Source organism: Oncorhynchus tshawytscha, linkage group LG10 (genome assembly GCF_018296145.1).
Source record: "Oncorhynchus tshawytscha isolate Ot180627B linkage group LG10, Otsh_v2.0, whole genome shotgun sequence".
NCBI lineage: Eukaryota > Metazoa > Chordata > Actinopteri > Salmoniformes > Salmonidae > Oncorhynchus > Oncorhynchus tshawytscha.
In genome coordinates this window covers 51671687-51687738 of record NC_056438.1, presented here as the reverse complement: position 1 = coordinate 51687738, position 16052 = coordinate 51671687, and the positions used below count along the sequence as shown (strand labels likewise).

At 41.8% G+C, this 16052-nt stretch overlaps 1 protein-coding gene across 5 annotated transcripts in view; it reads left to right on the top strand.

Annotated features, from left to right (window-relative positions):
* LOC112260415 (enhancer of polycomb homolog 1) overlaps positions 1-11330 on the top strand; it is a 36247-nt gene extending 24917 nt beyond the window's left edge. For 4 of the 5 annotated variants that reach the window (XM_024435490.2, XM_024435491.2, XM_024435489.2 and 1 more), the window contains 8 exons: positions 647-811; positions 1191-1280; positions 1482-1630; positions 1882-2246; positions 7999-8126; positions 8770-8911; positions 9324-9645; positions 9952-11330. In XM_024435490.2, the coding sequence (XP_024291258.1) occupies positions 647-811; positions 1191-1280; positions 1482-1630; positions 1882-2246; positions 7999-8126; positions 8770-8911; positions 9324-9645; positions 9952-10024 (1434 nt within the window). In that variant the 3' untranslated portion in view covers positions 10025-11330. Of the gene's footprint in view, positions 1-646; positions 812-1190; positions 1281-1481; positions 1631-1881; positions 2247-7998; positions 8127-8769; positions 8946-9323; positions 9646-9951 lie in introns of those variants that run through there. The other variant, XM_024435492.2, reaches the window with a different exon arrangement.
* The last annotated feature ends 4722 nt before the right edge of the window (positions 11331-16052 follow it).

Here is a 16052-nt window from a genome sequence, read left to right as displayed (position 1 = left end):
CTCCACCCGGCACAGCCAGAAGAGGACTGGCCACCCCTCATAGCCTGGTTCCTCTCTAGGTTTTGGCCTTTTCTAGGGAGTTTTTACTAGCCACCGTGCTTCTACACCTGCATTGCTTGCTGTTTGGGGTTTTAGGCTGGGTTTCTGTACAGCACTTTGAGATATCAGCTGATGTACAAAGGGCCATATAAATACATTTGATTTGAGTTAAACAATTTAAAGGCAATGCTACCAAATACTAATTGAGTGTATGAAACTTCGGACACACTGGGAATGTGATGAAAGAAATAAAATCTGAAATAAATCATTCTCTACTATTATTCTGACATTTCACTTTCTTAAAATAAAGTGGTGATCCTAACTGACCTAAGACAAGGAATTTCTACTAGGATTAAATGTCAGGAATTAAAAATAATTAAAAAAACTGAGTTTGAATGGCTAAGGTGTATGTAAACTTCCGCCTTCTACTGCAGACTGCTAGAGCTAGGATCAGTTTGGCCTTTCAGAGCCCAATGAATGATCCTAGATCAGCAGCTCTACTCGGATATACTTGGTGAATACGGGCTAATGTCTTGAAGGTATTCTCCTGAAATATTAGACTGCAAGTGAGTGACAAAATGTGTCTGGGTCCTTATCTCCTTTCTAGCCGGAGAAGACCGAGGTCGTCAGGCAGAAGAGGAAGTATGAGAAGAAGCCTAAAGTCTTACCCCTGTCAGCTGCTGCCCTCCACCACTCTGGTCCCTCTGTGTTCAATGCTAAGGACGTCCACCAGTATGACTTCCCCAGCTCAGACGACGAGCTGCACTCCCAGGTAGGCAGAGCGCTTTGACTCAGGCTGTCTCCCAAATGGACCCCGAGGCAATTAGATATCTGAGAGGATTTGATTGGTATAAGCAACACTACACAGCTGATTCAAATTATCAAAGCTGAATGATTATTTGAACAGAACTTCTACCCCGTGGGGTCCCGAGGACAGAGTTCGGGAAACCCTGTCTTAGCCCATCAAAGAGGATGGTGGCGCTATGGCTATGATTATTTTCACCTTACAAACCTTCTCAGATCTCCACAAGGGCTTTGGGGTCGCTTTAGGATTGGGCCTTGGACATCTGTGGTGGAAATCTGTTAATCATAAAAATGGCCCTGTTGGTGACCTGTGACTGACTGGTCTCTCTCCCTTTACTCCTCTCTAGATGCACTCAGGTTCCTCAGAAGCTGAGGAGGAGAACGACCCAGACGGTTCTTTTGCCTTCCGGAGGAAAGCAGGCTGTCAATATTATGCCGTGAGTATAGACGACTCCATACAGTAACTTTATTGAACATTTTTACAAAATGCACAATCAATCAATTACAATACAACGTACTTCAAAACAGAAACACAGCCGAAGTGAGCACACACATTCCCATATAGTCCCAGTGGCATACTGTCTGGCCATGTTTCATAACTCCTGTCATGTCTAATGGCTCCTCTTGTCTGTCCCCAGTCTCAGTTGGACCACGGGGGCAGCTGGCCGTGGGTCAGTCCGTCAGAGGGCGGCCTGGGAGACACTCGTTACCGCTACTGCCTCACCACCCTCAACGTGCCACCACGCTGCCTGGGCATGGCGCGACGACGCCTGGGACGAGGGGGAAGGTAGGTTACTTCAGAGTTAAAGGGGCAATCTGGGATTCAAACATCCAAGCAGTCCACCCCCGCCAATATTTTAGTAAAAAGCTGAGTAATGGGGCAGGAGCAATGCAACTAGCCTCCAATTCATAGACCGAGCTATAGATGCTAGTACTGACCACCCATGAGAATAAAATTCTAGTTTTCTGGGACCAATAGCATGAATGAATTGCGTGGCTAACAGAAGGACTAAACACTGTTCCCCCTCTTTCCCTCAGGGTTTTGCTGGACAGGGCGCACACAGACTTTGACAATGTATTTCATGGGCTGGACTCGGAAATGCTTGACCTGCCGCCCCACTCTCCAGTCACAGACAAGTTTGCTAGTACCTCACAAACAAATACCTCGGACAGAACCTCTTCTTATTCATCCTCTTCTGCAGACCTCAGTCAGATACTGTTGAACATTAAGTCGAGCCGATGGAGGCACTTTAGGCCCCGGACACTATCACTACACGACGAGGACAACGTGGTCACAGACCCCTTGTTCAGGAGGCTGGGCAGGGGCCTGAGTCGCATCACCTCTACCCTGGCTGGCACCACTGGCCCCCTGAGAGGAGCTGGCCCCCCGGCCCCCACAGCTGGTGAGTAGAGCCCGGGGTTATTCTCACTCACACACACCGTACCATAGACAAACACACTAGAGGTCGACCGATTAATCGGAATGGCCGAGTTTTCATAACAATCGGAAATCGGTATTTTTGAGTGCGGATTTTGCCTATTTATTTTTTAAAGTTTTTATTTTATTTTTTACACCTTTATTTAACTAGGCAAGTCAGTTAAGAACACATTCAATGACTGCCTGGAATGTTCTGCCTCGTTTAGGGGCAGAACGACAGAGTTTTACCTTGTCCGCTCGCCTGCCTGTTACGCGAATGCAGTAAGCCAAGGTAAGTTGCTAGCTAGCATTAAACTTATCTTATAAAAAAAACAATCAATCAACGACTGTCGTTGCTCCAATGATATACTTAACCATAAACATCAATGCCTTTCTTAAAATCAATACACAAGTATATATTTTTAAACCTGCATATTTAGCTAAAAGAAATCCAGGTTAGCAGGCAATAATTAACCAGCTGAAATTGTCACCTGTGTTCATTGCTCGCAGTGTCAGGGTATATGCAACAGTTTGGGCTGCCTGGCTCTTAGTGAACTAATTTGCCAGAATTTTACATAATTATGACATAACATTGAAGGTTGTGCAATGTAACAGGAATATTTAGACTCATGGATGCCACCCGTTACATAAAATACGTAATGGAATAAACGTTTTGTTTTCAGAAACTAAGGCTCGTATTTCTGTGTGTTTTATTATAGTTAAGTCTATGATTTGATAGAGCAGTCTGACTGAGGGGTGGTAGGCAGCAGCAGGCTCGTAATTGTCAAAGGTATATATGGTTTAGAGAGAGATAGTCGACACGTTATAATTCCTGTAATAACTTGTGGCTGAACTTGAAAGGGGTTCCTTGTTATTTTACCGTTCATGTCTTCCACAGAGAATGTCTTGACCTACTTCAAATAAGGTCTGTGTTTCGTGCTTAAACCGCCTCAGCGTTTTGACACCCGTGTAAATCTCACTAGGATAAAGTAACGTTTGTCAACATATTTTCACAAATCCACTCTACAAAAAATAATCTTTGCTTATATTTAGCCAATATGGATCAGAGTTACCTTGTCCTATGGATATCTACACAGTTATAAAATTGTCAAGGGGGTGTAAGCCTACACGAAACACAGACCTTATTTTAAGTGAATCTAAAAATATCCTATAGAATAAATGAATGAAGGAACCGCTTTTCAGATTTTTCTAGGTGTCATGGGTATTATGACTCTGGTAGTCAATTCTTACCATGCCCATTATTAAATAGGATTTCCTGCATATAGAAATTATTTTTTTCCCAACATTCATCATTCATGTTATTTGAGACTAAATTGATTTTATTTATGTATTATATTATGTTAAAATAAGTGTTCATTGTTCATTCAGTATTGTTGCAATTGTCATTATTACAAAAATGTGTGTGTGTATGTATATCGGCTTTTTTTTGTCCTTCAATAATCGGTCGACCTCTAACACACACATACATTCTACATCCCAGATGAAAGGCACTGAATCATGGTTTGTCTAGCTAGCAGGAGCTATATAAAAAAAGAGCAAACCTTTACTTTGGTAGGTGTTTGAGAAAGGTAATTGGAAAATCATGAAATTATTGAAGACATTGTGTTAGATCAATTCTCTCTCCCAGCCACCCCTGCTTTTGTGCTGCTGTCTGTGTGTGGGTTGAATTTAAGGGCACTTCCCAAATGGCACCCTATTCCCTATATAATGCACTAGGACCCATAAGGTCTAGTCAAACATAGGGCACAATATAGGGAAAAGGGGGACATTTGGGACCTTAACTTAGTTGACCACAAGGGAAATAAAACATTTTCTTGTTCCTTTTGAGGTGGGGACAATGTGATCAATTCCTTTCTTCATGAGTGTGACATTTTGAATGGCTGTAATGTTTAGAATTCATGTGGCGTTGCCTTTCCCCTGGCCAGCAACAGTCAATTAAAAATGTATGTGATAAATATATTCTGTTGGTGGACAGACATGGAGGGGACGCTGCTCTGAATATAAAGTATCGTCTGCGTACCAAGTGGCACCCGATTCCCGATATAGGCCTTGGTTACTATAAAGTGATTAGGGTTTCGCTTGGGACGCAGAAATTGTCCTTTCTACTATTGTCTTGGGGCATCAGTGTGAATGAGTTCCCCAATTGTCAAACTGTTTTCAGAGTAATACCATTTCACAAGCATACAAATGTAACCCTTTGTTGGCTTGATGTCACCGCTCACAGTGATCTCAGTCCGAGGAGGTTTTTTTCGGGCCACCTATGTCCAAACTCCCCAAAAAGTGCAACGTTTAATGACGAAAATGTTTTATTTTATTAATACATTTTAAAAAAATAATCAGATCATCTTTGAGAATTAACAATCACCAAAATAAAAGCTAAACAGTCAAGGAGAATCTAAAGTTCCCCAAATAATACATTCAGGCTTATTTTTGTCATGGGTTTTGTTATGTTTGAGTCACTCTGAATGGCATAAGCCATGGCAAAATGTGTAGAATTGCAGGACATTAGCTTTAAAATTATAAAATGGTATTTTCGCCAGGTGGCAAAAGGTGTGGAATTGCAGGAAATTTGCTCCTGTGGCCAACAGGAGGGCCTCTAAAATATTTTGTCAGCCTAAGCCCCATTTTAATCTAAAAAACCCTCTGAAATGTCAGCCTATTGATTTCTTCCAGAATTTTCATTACATGTCAGTTGAGTGATTGGGAAGAGATTTGTTGATATTGGATGGCTTTGGTTTTAAAGATGGACTGATTTTTATGGTACTGTGTGGTTGAATAATCAAATACTTTATTCTCTATAGGGAAATGTGGGGCTTGGTTGGCCTCCTGATCTTAACCCCTCTGCGGATAGGGTCAGTGCTGAGAGGGCAGAACACAGCTCTGGTCAGCAGCAAGTCTATCTCAGCTCGGGGCCTCAGTGAGCGTTAAAAGCCACAAGATGGACCTTCAGCCAGGCTCTGTCTTCTACCCTTCCCCCTAGTCCCTTAACACTCCTGGCTATTACGTCCCCCACAGGCTGCATCCCAAACGCCACCCTATTCCTTATAATGCAGGGCATTAACCTTTAGCCACTTGGGACAAGTAGGACAGATTTTAAAATATATATTTTTTTACTTGTTCAAAAGCTCATTGTATGATACAAGGATGCCACTTTTCTTGTAAAAAAGATAATGCATTTTGTTTAGTAATGTAGAGAACACTCCTCTTTGCTTATTCAAGCCAGTCTCAAAATAAATCACTCCCCTTTTTTAAAGCTTCTCCAAGACTTCTCCTAGGAATATTGCAACATTACAATTACTACCAAATACTTTTTATGCCCCTTCCAGGGCTCGAATTTAAGGGCGTCCCGTTGTCCCTGGGCTGATTTTAAATATTTCTATGGTTAAACAGACTGGGATGACTGATCCTAAATTAATACAACCACTGCACATACATTTCTGTTTTTTGCAAAAGCATTGAGGCTGACGCAACAGATCAGAGAGTTTAGCTTAAAATGTTGTTTTATTTCTTCATATTATAAGCTCATCAATACACACATGGCTATAGGATACGTGTGAATTGTCCAAAATGCAATAGCGGGAAAACGCCATTCTCGAAAGCGCACAGTACACGTGACCAATGAAGTCACCTGTTTAGAAATTGAGAGATCTAAAGTTGCATCAACCAGCATGGGTTACTAACATAACTAGGAGCATGAGGCATTTTGGTTTAATTGGCATTAAGTATTTATAAAATTCCCTCAACATTTCTGTAGTCTTATTTAGGATAGGCTACTTTGAAACAAGCAAAGACATGCTTCATAAAATTATATAAAACATTGCTGTTTTAAACAATTAAGTTTATGGTTAAATTGTTTCAGAATGCTTGCCTGCGCTCATTAACCAAGGTGGTTAATGTGCGTTGCGCAATAGGCATTGTCCTTCACTCTACGGTCTTGTGACCATTTTGGTCTGAACTCACCGTGCCTCATATGTCAACAGAATCAAGCCTTTCAGACCAGGGGTGGGCAACTCCAGTCTTCGAGGGCCTGATTTGGTTGTCACACTTTTTCTCCATCCTTAGCAAACACGGCTGATTTAAATCAAATTGCATTCTAAACTGAAGATCATGATCAGGTGGTTATTGGAGTCAGGTGTGTTAGCTGAGGCAAAACTGTGACCCCAATCAGGCCCTCGAAGACTGGAATTGCCCACCCCGGCTTTCGACGTCAATGTTAATTATCTTTCATTATATCTGTCAAACATGACTGGCGTTAGCCTATGTTTATGTAATTAAAAGTCCCATTAAAGTTTGGCTACATTTTCTTGCGGCTCCCTCCTGTCAGCATCAGTTTAGACATGCGGCTGTAGCCAATATGCACGTAGGCTTTTTAAATTATGAAACATTTATTAGAATATATATACATATATATATTAAATAATTTACTTGTCCATTCGAATGGACAACTTAAATCTAACATTGTTTTTGTCCGGCAAGAGGACGAGCGTAAAATGTTGAGCCCTGTAGTGCATAGATAGGCCTTGGTAAAAAAGAATAGTGCTCTAAATGCCTTGGGAAAGTATTCAGACCCCTTGACTTTCTCCACATTTTGTTACATTACAGCCTTATTCTAAAATGTATTAAATAAAATGTCCTCATCAATACCCCATAATGACAAAGCGAAAACAGGTTTTTAGGTCCCACAGTTGACAGTGCATGTCAGAGCAAAAATCAAGCCATGAGGTTAAAGGAATGTTTCGAGGAACAGATCTGGGGAAGGTTACCAAAACATTTCAGCAGCATTCAAGGTCCCCAAGAACACAGTGGCCTCCCATTTGTTTTATGTTTTACCCCCTTCTCCCCAATTTAAATCTTGTCTCATTGCTGCAACCCAACGGGCTCGGGAGGCGAAGGTCGAGTCATGCGAGCTCTGAAACATGACCCGCCAAACCGCGCTTCTTAATACCCGCCCACTTAACCCAGAAGCCAGCCACACCAATGTGTCAGAGGAAACACCATTTACCTGATGCCCGAGGTTAGCCTGCAGGTGCCCGGCCCGTCACAAGGAGTCTTTAGAGCGCGATGAGCTAAGTAAAGCCCCCCCAGATCCTTGATATAAACCTGCCCCAGAGCATTCAGGACCTCAGACTGGGGCGAAGGTTCACCGTCCAGCAAGACAACGACTCTAAGCACACAGCCAAGACAACGCAGGAGTGGCTTTGGGATAAAAGTCTCAATGTCCATGAGTGGCCCAGCCAGAGCCCGGACTTGAACCTGATTTGAACATCTCTGGAGAGACCTGAAAATAGCTGTGCAGCGTGGATCCCCACCCAACCTGACAGAGCTTGAGAGGATCTGCAGAGTAGAATGGGAGAAACTCCCCAAATACAGATGTGCCAAGCTTGTAGCATCATACCCAAGAAGACTTGAGGCTGTTATCACTGACAAAGGTGCTTAAACAAATTACTGCGTGAAGGGTCTGAATAGTTATGTAAATCTGATATTTCATTTTTTAAAATACATTTGCTAAAATAAAATATACTGTTTTTGCTTTGTCATTATGGGATATTGAGGGGGGGGCAAATGTAATGAATTTTGAATAAGGCTGTGCTATAACAAAATAGGGAAAAACCCAAGGGGTTTGAATACTTTCCTAATAGGGTGGCATTTTGGGATGCATCCCAAATTGATGTGACCGGTCCGTGTGTGACCTGTTCTCCTCTCTGTCTCCCCTGCAGCTTTTACCGCCCAACAATACCAGCAGCATCAGGAGCAGCTGGCCTTGATGCAGAAACAGCAGCTGGAGCAGATCCAACAGCAACTGCAAGCCAACAGCACCACCACCACCACTACCAACAGCACGCAGGTTAGTTAGCCTGCTCTGACCTGGGCTGGTATTCTCAGTGGCTCAGAATACGAGCGCTGATCCAGGATTCGTTTTGCCTTTTTTAGATCAAAATGAATAAATCAAATCAAATCAAATTTATTTATATAGCACTTCGTACATCAGCTGATATCTCAAAGTGCTGTACAGAAACCCAGCCTAAAACCCCAAACAGCAAGCAATGCAGGTGTAGAAGCACGGTGGCTAGGAAAAACTCTCTAGAAAGGCCAAAACCTAGGAAGAAACCTAGAGAGGAACCAGGCTATGTGGGGTGGCCAGTCCTCTTCTGGCTGTGCCGGGTGGAGATTATAACAGAACATGGCCAAGATGTTCAAATGTTCATAAATGACCAGCATGGTCGTATAATAATAAGGCAGAACAGTTGAAACTGGAGCAGCAGCACGGTCAGGTGGACTGGGGACAGCAAGGAGTCATCATGTCAGGTAGTCCTGGGGCATGGTCCTAGGGCTCAGGTCCTCCGAGAGAGATTCAATGGATAGGAGAGACCTGGTCCTAGATCAGCACTCCTCTGAGATGTTTGATACAGCCCCATGACCTCTCTCGCTCTCTCCATCTGTTTGTCTTTTCAGCATGGTGTTAATACGTTGTTCTCCTCCTCTACCAGGTTTTGGTGTCCAAGACGTTAGATTGTGCCTGTGCCCAGTTTGCTGCCTCTGCCCTGGTGACCACAGACCAGCTTCTGGCCTTGAAGACCAAGGATGAGGGTGGACCGGGCAGTGGGGTCAACGGGGTCCTTCCACCCTCAGGTTAACACTGCACCCAAGCATTTGTTGTGGTCAGGTGGTTATTGTAAAAGGGTAATGCCTTAGCAGGTTAAATAAATACACTTTTTTTTAAAGCAGAGCATCAAAGAGAAGAGAAAATTGCACATAGAACTTTGAACGCTCTGACAAAGGCCATGAGGCGCGGTATATAAGCTAAATAAACACAAGTGAATCTGGTAAGCGCAGTGTGCAAGGTTTCCTCTCCAGATATCATCAAATTATTCCCACGCACCTGCAACAAGTAACCTCTGATGTGCAAGTGCGTTTTGAATTGAATGCAGGGCTTTCACAGAAGCAAAAAGGTTGGAACTTATCAAAGGAGAAACTGCTTGTATAGCTTCTGCTAGGACCATGCACATGAAGTGATTTTGTTTTCTGTCTTCGCTTCCTACAGGTGTCTACAAGGGCTTTCACCTCACTAGCACAGCAGCCCCCACCTCCACCCCTCTGACCACCACTACCCCCTCCTTCCCCTTCCTGTTGCCCAGCACCAACAGCAACAACGGCACCACCACTCAGGTCCTGATGGGGAACAACAACAACCTCCGTCTGAGCATGTCCTCCCCCGGGGGACTCCTCACCAAGCGCCACATACCCCGGACGCTAAGCCACGCTCCCGTTGCCGTGTCGTCATCTGCCTTAAAGTTGGCTGCCACCGCTAACTGTCAAATGCCTAAGGTCTCCACAAACACCCCGTCAATGGACCTGGTGCCAAGGTGAGAGAGGGGGAGGAACAGGATGAGTGTCTGTTTTTCCAAATGGCACCCTACTCCCTTTTTATAGTGAATTATTCACCAGGGCTCTGATGGGGCTGTTGTCTGAAGTAGTACTATATAGGGAATAGGGTCCATTTGGGACACGGATTAAGTGTATAGAAATGGACCATTACACAGTGTTCAGACAACCGTAGCTTAAACTGCTGATTCAGGCACATTACCTGAGTCCGTCTGAGTCAATATTAATGTAGGTATTACTGAACAGTGTCTGATTGATTTGTACATATTCTCTCCACTTGCCTCCAGGGAAAATCAGGATCAAGAAAAGCCAGCACTAAACAGCATTTTGGACAACACAGTGGCTATGGAGGTCACGTGACCTCGGAACACGGACTGGACTGTGGGCTCACCCGGGAACTCATTTAGGTGCTATGCATCGTAGAGTTGTGAATGCAAGGAATGGGTAGTGGAATGCGCACACAGCATACAACGCTGTCTCCATGGTGACGGTCGGGACTTAATTGCAATGGTCGTCTCGTACTTTTTTCATTTCCTATTTGTTACTGTTGATAAGAAATATCAACATCTGTAATTATGAATATGGCAATTATTTGTACAGTACCAGATATTTGTAATACCCCCCCCCTTGTATATAATGTTACTTGAATACGGAAATTGTTCATTTGATGTTTTGCACTTGGGATTTTTTTTTTTAAATGTAAAAAGACAAACTGCAGCTGGTTCGAGTGTGAGGTGGGTGTGAGTTGTACAACAGTGTCATCACGTCAGTGCATGGTGTGGAACCTGCTGTTTTATCTATTTATTGTGCCGTGTTTACAGTTTGTTTTTTGTTTTTTTGTCCCCACTGTACCCTCATTGGTTCCTGTGCTGTAGTCTGGGTTTAGGTAGCTATGAACTTCTCTGTATTTGTTCATTGTATCATGTGGAAACAAATGGTGACATGCATTCATTCATACAGAGTTGGTGGGTGTGGATTTAAGGCATCGGTTTGTCAGTCAGGGTAATCACTTAAGATCTTCCATTTTAAATTGTTCATGAGACAAAGTACCACAATGGGAATGAAGTCTGTTCCTAGAAGTCACTGCTGCTTAACTAAGCACTATTTTTGTTTCAATGAATGCTGCTTTTATATGATTTAGGGCTCTGGTTTGTTTTCACATCAGTACCTTTTTTTTTAAGACCCCTTCCTCAATTATTTTGTGAAAAATGTAATTATTTTTGTATCCCCCTTCCGTTTCTGATGATGATTGTATGTTCCTCGTTGAAAGACTTCATTATTTTGTTACTTGTTGATGAAATGCGATCGGGTAGAGGAATGTAGTAACGTCTTGATTACATGTATCATTCCGGTTTATACATAACAGGGGGAAACATGTATAAAAAGGCAGATTTCTTTCCTTTTAGGATAATCTCCAGAACGCTGTGAGGCCAAGATGAACCACAAGTATCGGGTGCCTTCCTTTGGAAATACCAGCTCTCTTCTGTGAAGAGTATGGTACTAAACATGGCTACTAGTTAGTTGTTGTTGTACCACCAATATGAATGCCAATTCCAATGGCATAATTGATAAAACTTTTTTTTTTTTTTTTTTATCCACAAAATGAAAAATTATCTTCTCACAAAAAATAAAAACCCAGGGCATTATGTGTTTGGACCAGCATGTATCTTTTTTGTTGTTGTCTTGTCCCATTGTTCCATGTTGTGGTCAGAGTGGGAAAGAGTAGGGTGAAGTTAACCCTTGATGCTTATCTGGTCCTCTAGCTGTTGGTAGAACATGACTTCCTGGGGCCACCCATACGTAAAAATGTATGCACGCTTGACTAAGTGGCTTTGTGTAAAAGGGTCTGTTAAATGGCATATTTCCCCTAGTAATGCAGCAGTTATCTCCATATCAAATCATTTCTGGGTATCAATTAAAGACGTGCTCTGGAACTTTGGTGGCCTAAGTATATATATTTTTTTAAACCTCCCACTTTGGGCTGGATGTGTCTTTGTTGCTTATAACCCATCCATAACTGCCCGGCTATATGAAAAACTGAGGCCCAACCCTAACCCGATAATATAGAGAATGCTTTGTAGGCTTCAGTCAAAGACAGCGTAGTGTTTTAAAGTTTTTTTTTTATAGGATGTAGTATATTTCTTTTAGTCTGGTTTAGATGTTTCTGCTTATGTTTTCCAACATTTTGGTAGGCTATTTGTTTTGTCAACTTGTCTATAATTGTATACATGCAGCAGCATTGTATACATGCATTCTCATAAATCAATAGAATTAATGCTTCAAAATAGTTGACCGGTAAAGTTATTTCACGGCGCAATAACAAAAACTGGAAATATTTTCTGTGCAAAATGTCTAAATAACATCCTTTTGACTGGGTGTAAGGCAAAAGACAGCTGTGAGAACTACCCAAAATGCTTCTGATAAGATTTCAGTTTGGCTTTTTTTCAGTGGCAGGGACTGGGAGACTAGTCAGGATTGAGGGAAAGATGAATGGAGCAAAGTAGAGAGATCCTTGATGAAAATCTGTTCAGGACCTCAGACTGTGGTGAATGTTCACCTTCCAACAGGACAAGGACCCTAAGCACACAGCCAAGGCAACGCAGGAGTGGCTTTAGGACAAGTCTTTGAGTGGCCCGGAAACCGATAGCTGTGCAGCGACGCTCCTCATCCAACCTGACAGAGTTTGAGAGGATCTGCAGAGAAGAATTTGAGAAACTCCCCAAATACAGGTGTACCAAGCTTGTGTCATACTCAAGACTCTAGGCTATAATTGCTGCCAAAGCTGCTTCAACAAAGTCCGATCTTTGTCGCCATCTGCAGTTGCAAACCGTAGTCTGGCTTTTTGGAGCAGTGGCTTCTTCCTTGCTGAGCGGCCTTTCAAGTTATGTCGATATAGGACTCGTTTTACTGTGGATATAGATACTTTTGTACCTGTTTCCTCCAACCCCTTCACATGGTCCTTTGCTGTTCTGGGATTGCTTTGTACTTTTCGCACCAAAGTACTTTCATCTCTAGGAGACAGAATGTGTCTCCTTCCTGAGCGGTATGACGGTTGCGTTGTCCCATGGTGTTTATACTTGCGTACTATTGTTTGTACAGATGAATGTGGTACCTTCAGGCATTTGGAAATTGCTCCCAAGGATGAACCAGACTTGTGGAGGTCTACAATATTTTTTCTGATGTCTTGTCTGATTTTCTTTTGATTTTCCCATGATGTCAAGCAAAGAGGCACTGAGTTTGAAGGTAGGACTTGAAATACATCCACAGGTACACCTCCAATGGACTCAAATTATGTCAATTAGCCCATCAGAAGCTTCTAAAGCCATGACATCATTTTCTGGAATTTTCCAAGCTGTTTAAAGGCACAGTCAACTTAGTGTATGTAAACTTCTGACCCTCTGAAATTGTAATACAGTGAATTATAAGTGAAATAATCTGTAAACAATTGTAAGAAAAATTACTTGTCATGCACAAAGTAGATGTCCTAACCGACTTTCCAAAACTATAGTTTGTTAGCAAGAAATCTGTGGAGTGGTTGAAAAACGAGTTTTAATGACTCCAACCTAAGTGTATGTAAACATCTGACCACACTCACAGGAGACATTCTTCCACTCATGGGTACATGACTGACATCCTGTGGTTGGTTGACGGTATTGCACCTTGGCCACTTATTGTTGCGCACAATTCTTTCCTGTGACTGTTTCATGCTGTTGGAATGAATGGAGTGTAAGAGAAGTCACTGCAGGTGTCTCAAGAGGAGTTGGGATATGCAAGAAACACTTATTACACACTTGTCTAACAGGACAAATATAAGTACCCCCCTAATAATAACAGTGGCACGCACCTCATAGGTCACATCTTGCCATCACAGTAGCAAGATTTGTGACCTGTTGCCACAAGAAAAGTGAAGCACAAACTCCACTGTAAATACAAATTATATTTATCTATTTATTTTCCCCTTTCATACTTCAACTATTTGCACATTGTTACAACACTGTACATCGTCATAACATTTGAAATGGCTCTATTCTTTTGAAACTTGAGTAATGTTTACTGTTCATTTGTTTATTTCCCTTTTATCTATTTAATTTGCTTTGGCAATATACATGTTTCCCATGCCAATAAAGCCCTTTGAATTGGTAGAGAGGGAACTCTTGAGTGTCCTTTTTTATTCTCAGAGGAAGAGGGCCTCTGTCTCAGCTCCTTAATGCTCAGAGAATGTTCCTGTTACAGACTCCTTTCCCTCAGCCAGTCCCTCTCAAGCCAGCTGGTATCCCACACACACCTCGGCTTCGGGACACGATTCGAATTAAGCCGTTGTGTTAGCCACACTGTCTGGAATGTTATACATACACGCACAGACACATCAAAATCATTCTCATTCAAAAAAGGCATATCCACGTTAACAAGAATCAATATAATCCATGAATGAAACAGAATGAACATATGGGCATTTTTAGACCAATCCCAACTTTTATTTTCATGACAATTTTCCAAGGCCAAATTACAAATAAATAAGGAAACATTTGCAAATAGCCCATGATGTCACAAGGCCAGTAACCCACACTAAACCAGAAGGAAAAAGACCCACCCAAAAAAACTGGTGAACAACAAAGACCAAATAGGTTTTACACCTGCACAACTGGTATATCTTTAGGAAATTTGATCATATTAACCCCTCCCCTTCCAACGTATTTACTGAGAGAAACAATGCGAGAGGTCAAATTAATCTGTACACCAAACTTTGTTCCTTGTCTTTAGGTACATCAGTAGTTAAAGTGGATGACTTCACTACTAAGACATGTAATGTATGTATGTATGTACGTACACTACCATTCAAAAGTTTGGGGTCACTTAGAAATGTCCTTGTTTTTAAAAGAAAAGCACATTTTTTTGTCCATTAAAAAAACATCAAATTGACCAGAAATAGAGTGTAGACATTGTTGATGTTGTAAATGACTATTGTAGCTGGAAACCGCAGATTTTTTATGAAATATCTACATAGGTGTACAGAGGCCCATTATCAGCAACCATCACTTCTTTGTTCCAATGGCACGTTGTGTTAGCTAATCAAAGTTGATCATTTTAAAAGGCTAATTGATCATTAGAAAACCCTTTTGCAATTATTTTAGCACAGATGAAAACTGTTAAAGAAGCAATAAAACGGACCTTTTTAGACTAGTTGAGTATCTGGAGCATCAGCATTTGTGTGTTTGATTACAGGCTCAAAAAGGCAAGAAACAAAGACCTTTCTTCTGAAACTCGTCAGTCCATTCTTGTTCTGAGAAATGAAGGTTATTCCATGCGAGAAATTGCCAACAAACTGAAGATCTCGTACAACGCTGTGTACTACTCCCTTCACAGAACAGCGCAAACTGGCTCTAACCAGAATAATAGAAGGAGGAATGGGAGGCCCCGGTGCTCAACTGAGCAGGAGGACAAGTACATTAGTGTCTAGTTTGAGAAACAGATGCCTGACAAGTCCTCAACTGGCAGCTTCATTAAATAGTACCTGCAAAACACCAATCTCAACATCAACAGTGAAAAGGCGACTCTGGGATGCTGGCCTTCTAGGGTTTTCTAATGATCAATTAGCCTTTTAAAACGATAAACTTGGATTAGCTAACACAACATGTCATTGTAACACAGGAGTGATGGTTGCTGATAATGGGCCTCTGTACGGCTATGTAGATATTCCATAAAAACAATCAGCCGTTTCCAGCTACCATAGACATTTACAACATTAACTATGTCTACACTGTATTTCTGATCAATTTGATGTTATTTTAATGAACAAAATCTTTTGCTTTTCTTTCAAAAACAAGGAAATTTCTCAGTGACCCCAAACCTTTGAATGGTAGTGTATGTATGTATGTATGTATGTATGTGTATATGTATGTGTGTATAACCTCAGAGAAACACTCAAGATACAGCACTTTGTATATTCCTATGAACAAATCTTCTTAACCAATTGTGGCCTGGTATGGGATAGCAAAGCAGCAGACTGGACAGACTGGTTGGGAATTGAATACAAAAGAACCAATGAAATATCAGGAACTGTAAGAAGAACGGGAACCAGCCTGCACCTGGGTTCCTCATTCGTAACATTAACAGTGTTTTGGACTACCTCCCAAAACCGAGGGTCCTTTTCAAATGCTGAAATATCCCTTGTGCTAAATATCCAAGCTGTTCTTCTTCTACGGTATATACTGTACATTGCTCATACACACTAATTCATTTGCAGACAATACATATATGGCAGCCTATAATGTTCGTGGAATTCCAAACGAGATTGGCCCAGAGATATTTATGAGGCTTTTAATCTTCCTGAAATGAAATCAATAAAAACTTCATTTAGTCTGGAATACCATTGACATCTCTACCCAAA